The sequence below is a fragment of the Aquarana catesbeiana genome, linkage group LG06 (genome assembly GCF_042186555.1).
Source record: "Aquarana catesbeiana isolate 2022-GZ linkage group LG06, ASM4218655v1, whole genome shotgun sequence".
NCBI lineage: Eukaryota > Metazoa > Chordata > Amphibia > Anura > Ranidae > Aquarana > Aquarana catesbeiana.
Window position 1 is genome coordinate 22,435,038 of NC_133329.1, and position 5,101 is coordinate 22,440,138.

At 41.8% G+C, this 5,101-nt stretch overlaps 1 protein-coding gene across 1 annotated transcript; it reads right to left on the minus strand.

Moving 5' to 3' along the window:
- Nucleotides 1–2,615: 2,615 nt before the first annotated feature.
- On the minus strand, nt 2,616–3,572 carry LOC141147525 (olfactory receptor 5AR1-like). The gene has a single exon (XM_073634760.1). It carries the CDS (start codon nt 3,570–3,572, stop codon nt 2,616–2,618), a length of 957 nt encoding a protein of 318 aa, XP_073490861.1.
- Between the last annotated feature and the right edge of the window lie 1,529 nt (nt 3,573–5,101).

Sequence of the window (5,101 nt, forward strand, 5' to 3'; positions counted from 1 at the left end):
CCCTCCAGGTCTGGTATGGATTTTAAGGGGAACCCAGCGCCAAAAAAAAAAAAAATGGCGTGGGGTCCCGCCAAAAATCCATGCCAGACCCTTATCCAAGCATGCAACCTGGCAGGCCACAGGAAAAGAGGGGGGGACGAGAGTGCGCCCCCCTCCTGAACCGTACCAGGCCACATGCCCTCAACATTGGGAGGGTGTTTTGGGGTAGCCCCCCAAAACACCTTGTCCCCATGTTGATGAGGACAAGGGCCTCATCCCCACAACCCTGGCCGGTGGTTGTGGGGGTCTGCGGGCAGGGGGCTTATCGGAATCTGGAAGCCCCCTTTAAAAAGGGGACCCCCAGATCCCGGCTCCCCCTGTGTGAAATGGTAAGGGGGTACTTACCCCTACCATTTCACTAAAAACTGTCAACAATGTTAAAAATGACAAGAGACAGTTTTTGACAATTTATTTATTTAAATGCTTCTTTCTTCTATCTTCCTTCATCTTCTGGTTCTTCTGGTTCTTCCTCCGGCGTTCTCATCCAGCATCTCCTCCGCGGCATCTTCTATCTTCTTTTCCTCGGGCAGCTCCGCACCCATGGCATGGGGGGAGGCTCCCGCTCTTCTTCTCTTCTTCCTTCTTCTCTTCTTCTCTTCTTCATTTTCTTTTCCAGGCCGCTCTGCACCCATGCTGGCATGGAGGGAGCCTCCCGCTGTGTGACGGCATCTCCTCATCTGACGGTTCTTAAATAAAAGAGGGCGGGGCCACCCGGTGACCCCGCCCCCCTCTGACGCACGGGACATGACGGGACTTCCCTGTGGCATTCCCCATGATGCCCCCCTTACCATTTCACACAGGGGGGGCAGAATCTGGGGATCCCCTGGTTAAAGGGGGCTTCCAGATTCTGATAAGCCCCCCTGCCCACAGACCCCCACAACCACCGGCCAGGGTTGTGGGGATGAGGCCCTTGTCCTCATCAACATGGGGACAAGGTGTTTTGGGGGCTACCCCAAAGCACCCTCCCAATGTTGAGGGCATGTGGCCTGGTATGGTTCAGGAGGAGGGGCCGCACTCTTGTCTCCCCCTCTTTTCCTGCGGCCTGCCAGTTTGCCTGCTCGGATAAGGATCTGGTATGGATTTTTGGGGGACCCCACGCCGTTTTTTTTTTTTTTTTTGGCGTGGGGTTCCCCTTAAAATCCACACCAGACCTGAAGGGTCTGGTATGGAATTTAGGGGGAACCCCACGTCATTTTTAAAAAAAATTTTGGCCGGGGTTCCCCTTAATATCCATACCAGACCTGAAGGGCCTGGTATATAATTTTGGGGGACTCCCACGTCATTTTTTTTTTAAATTTTGGTTCGGGGTTCCCCTGTGGGGCTCTCCCATGCCGTTTTTATCAATGAACTTCTATATGTATTGTCGGCAATGCAATAGCCGCGAGTAGTTTTAAATTTTTTCCTTTGAAATGTCATTTTGCTATCAGACTGTTCTAAACACGGGAAACATGCACCCCTTTACAGGCATACTATAGACACCCCCCAGCTACGAAATTTAAAGGGATATTACACTTTTATTGTTTGACTTTAAGCATTATTAAAATCACTGCTCCTGAAAAAATGGCCATTTTTAAAACTTTTTTTTGCATTGATCCATGTCCCCTGGGGCAGGACCCAGGTCCCCAAACACTTTTTATGACAATAACTTGCATATAAGCCTTTAAAATTAGCACTTTTGATTATTCATGTTCGTGTCCCATAGACTTTAACGGTGTTCGCGTGTTCGAACGAACTTTTTTCCTGTTCGCATGTTCTGGTGCGAACCGAACAGGGGGATGTTCGGCTCATCCCTAATTGGCAGATAGCATGTATAACTTTATTTGTTTTCTTTTTTTAATGCACAATAAAAAAAATGGTGTACAATAATACTTGGCTATGTGTTTTACTTCAAATGACAGTTTGGGAGTAGGCAGTTACAGTAAATTTAAAAAAATACAATGTAAAATTGACAAGGGAAACCAACATAGTTGTATCTTTGATCTTAAAAACAACGAGATAATGGTGTTGTGGTAACTTGCCCAACAAAAACCAAAACATAATATTATTCTTGATATCACTAGAAAAAAAAGCCTTTGAAAATTAGTTTGCAATAACTCCATCAGTATCACCAGCAAAGCAAGCAGCTTCATTATTATCCCATTAAAGAAGAAGAAAATGCGCGCTGCATTTTGAGATTTTACAATTTGAAATGTTAATTCTCCATTACGAACGCTAGTTTACAAGACTGGCCGCTTCTGGCTCGTCCTTGCTTCCGAGCATACGTGTTTGTACTTTGGACTTTTGTCCGACGGACTTGTGTACACACGCTCAGAAAATCCGACAACACACATTTGTCCACGAAAAATTTAAAAACCTGCTATACAACATTTGTCCGCAGAAAACCCGACAACAATTGTCTGATGGAGCATACACAGGGTCAGATTTTCCACCAACAGCCTGTCATCACACATTTCCCATCGGAAAATATGATTGTGTGTGTGTACGAGGCTTTGATGGAATTGAAATGTGAACAGTCCTTATGCCTTTGGTAAAGATACCTTGCTCACTCTATATAAACTCTTATATATTTTTGGTATCTAAGAATGAGGGTTAAGCTTAGATGAAGAGATGGTGAAAATACCCTGAAATACATTGTGAAAAGCTATTCTGAAATCCTGGTTCCTCAGACTATAGATCAGAGGATTGAAAAGAGGAATGAGCGTGGCATAAAAGATGGGTGCCACTTTGGCACCAGGGAAATGATAACCAGAACTAGGATGAAAATAATTAAACATAGTGGAACAATAAAATACGAAGACTGCTGTCAGGTGAGAGGTACATGTAGAGAAAACTTTACTTCTGTTACCTTTAACTTGTAATTTTAGCACAGTTTTGAATATATAGACATACGGCAGGAAGGTCAGTATTAGAGAACCAACTGCAATGAACCCACCCAAGAGAAAGAGGAGCAGAATGTTGATGTAGATGTCACTGCAGGAGATCTGAAAAAATTGGGGCAGATCACAGAAGAAATTTTCTAAAATATCCGATCCACAAAATGTTAAATTTAAGACAGAAAGTGTATGAACAAAAGAATTGGTAAAACCAAGACACCACACAGTGGACATCATCTGTACACACACTTTCCAACACATGAGTTGCACATAATGTAATGGCTGACAAATGGCGGTATATCGATCATAGGACATGGCAGCCAACAGAATAGCTTCAGAAGTACCAAAAAACATAAAGAAGAAGACTTGGGTTATACAAGCTGCTGTGGTAATCTTTCTTCTCTTGGTGTGAAGGTCAAATAACATTCGTGGGATGGTTACTGAAGAACAACAGAGATCCAAACCGGCCAGGTTCCCAAGGAAGAAATACATAGGAACATTGAGGTGAGAGTCGGTAACTATGAGGATAATGATCAGCAAATTCCAGATGAATGTCAGAAGGTAGATGAGAAGGAAGAAGAGAAAAAGAGGAAGCTGAAGATCTGGAAGGTCAGACAGTCCAGAGAGAAAAAAATTAGTCAAAACCGTCTGATTCCTCATTACAATTTTTTTTTTTTTAATAATATTTTATATCATATGATAAATGAAGAACAAAAATCAAAGGAAATAAAGCAAAAGTCAGCCATGCAGGCCATTTGAGGACATGATTTAAGTCAATTTGTATCATTTGAATTGATGTCCTTATTCCTTAACAACATTCCAAATGTAGACTCATGATTGGATGCAGAATACATGAGACAGTTTCTGGTTTATAACTGTAAGTAATGTAAAACGTTAAATTCTTTATAAAGTGCTATTAATGACAACTTATCATTCTGGAGATTGGTAGATTTTCTCCTGACTTACCACAGAGCTCAAGTGATTGCCAAAAAATGACACTCTAATGCCCCATACACACGATCCGACTTTCCTACAACAAAACCGCAGAATTTTGTTCGAAGGGTGTTGGCTCCAACTTGTCTTGCATACACACGGTCACACAAATGTTGGCCAACAATTACGAACGGAGTGACGTACAAGACTTACGGCGAGCCAATAAAAAGGAAGTTCTATAGTCATGTGATATGTCCATCACGAGCGCTAGTTTTACAAGACCAATCGCTTCCTGCTCATACTTGATTCTGAGCATGCGTGAACTTTTGTGCAACGAACTTGTGTACACGCGATCGGAAAGTCTGACAACAAAGTTTTGTTGGCAGAAAATTTGAGAACCTGCTAGCAAACATTTGTTGGCGAAAAGACCGACAGCAAATGTTTAATGGAGCATATACACAGTCGGACTTTGCGCCAACAAGCTCACATCCAACATTTCCCGTTGGAAAGTCCGACTGTGTGTACGCGGTATTATACAGGAAATTGAGATACAGGCCCTAAATCGTCATTTTACAGTATCATTTAATGTACCTATTTCCCTAAATGTGACTTAGATGGCTGCCACCACAAAGATGGAGACATATACACACAAACTCTTTCAGCAATAATAAACTAATCATTCGTGCAATTCATTTAATAAATAGCATACACTGAATTGGTAATTTTCTATAAATGTTTCAATATGTGGTAAACTATTATAACATCTTTTACGAAATAGTCAATCCTAGAAACATCCCAATACGCTACAAGAAAAAGTAATTTGATAGATTATTAATTTATGATTCCATCACCCAAAAATACAAATGAAGCAATAAAGGTTGTGTAAAGATTTAAAGTGACAATATATTTATTACAAGTATACAAACATATAAAACCCACAGAACATCCGCGCTACCACTAAAGAAAAATGTGTCAATAGCAGCCAGCAAATGATTTGTTGAACACAAATACACAAAATATAAAAAAGCCTAAAAATGCAGCGCTACAAATTGTGAACAATATTGCACATGTAATAGATAATTCAGAGAAACTCCATATATTGTATGATGGAGAAATAGATGAAAGGTCCCCACCCCCATCTTCCATGCACAAGAAAAGCACACCGCACTACCGTGCTCACAGCGGGTCCCCTACCAGACAAATTGGGCCCTCAGATTATTAAGTGGCCTTCTGAGCGAGTAACCAGCAAGTAACCT

Bases quoted from the DNA above. Each gene is read 5' to 3' on its own strand.
- LOC141147525 (XM_073634760.1), bottom strand. From the start codon at position 3,572: ATGAGGAATCAGACGGTTTTGACTAATTTTTTTCTCTCTGGACTGTCT.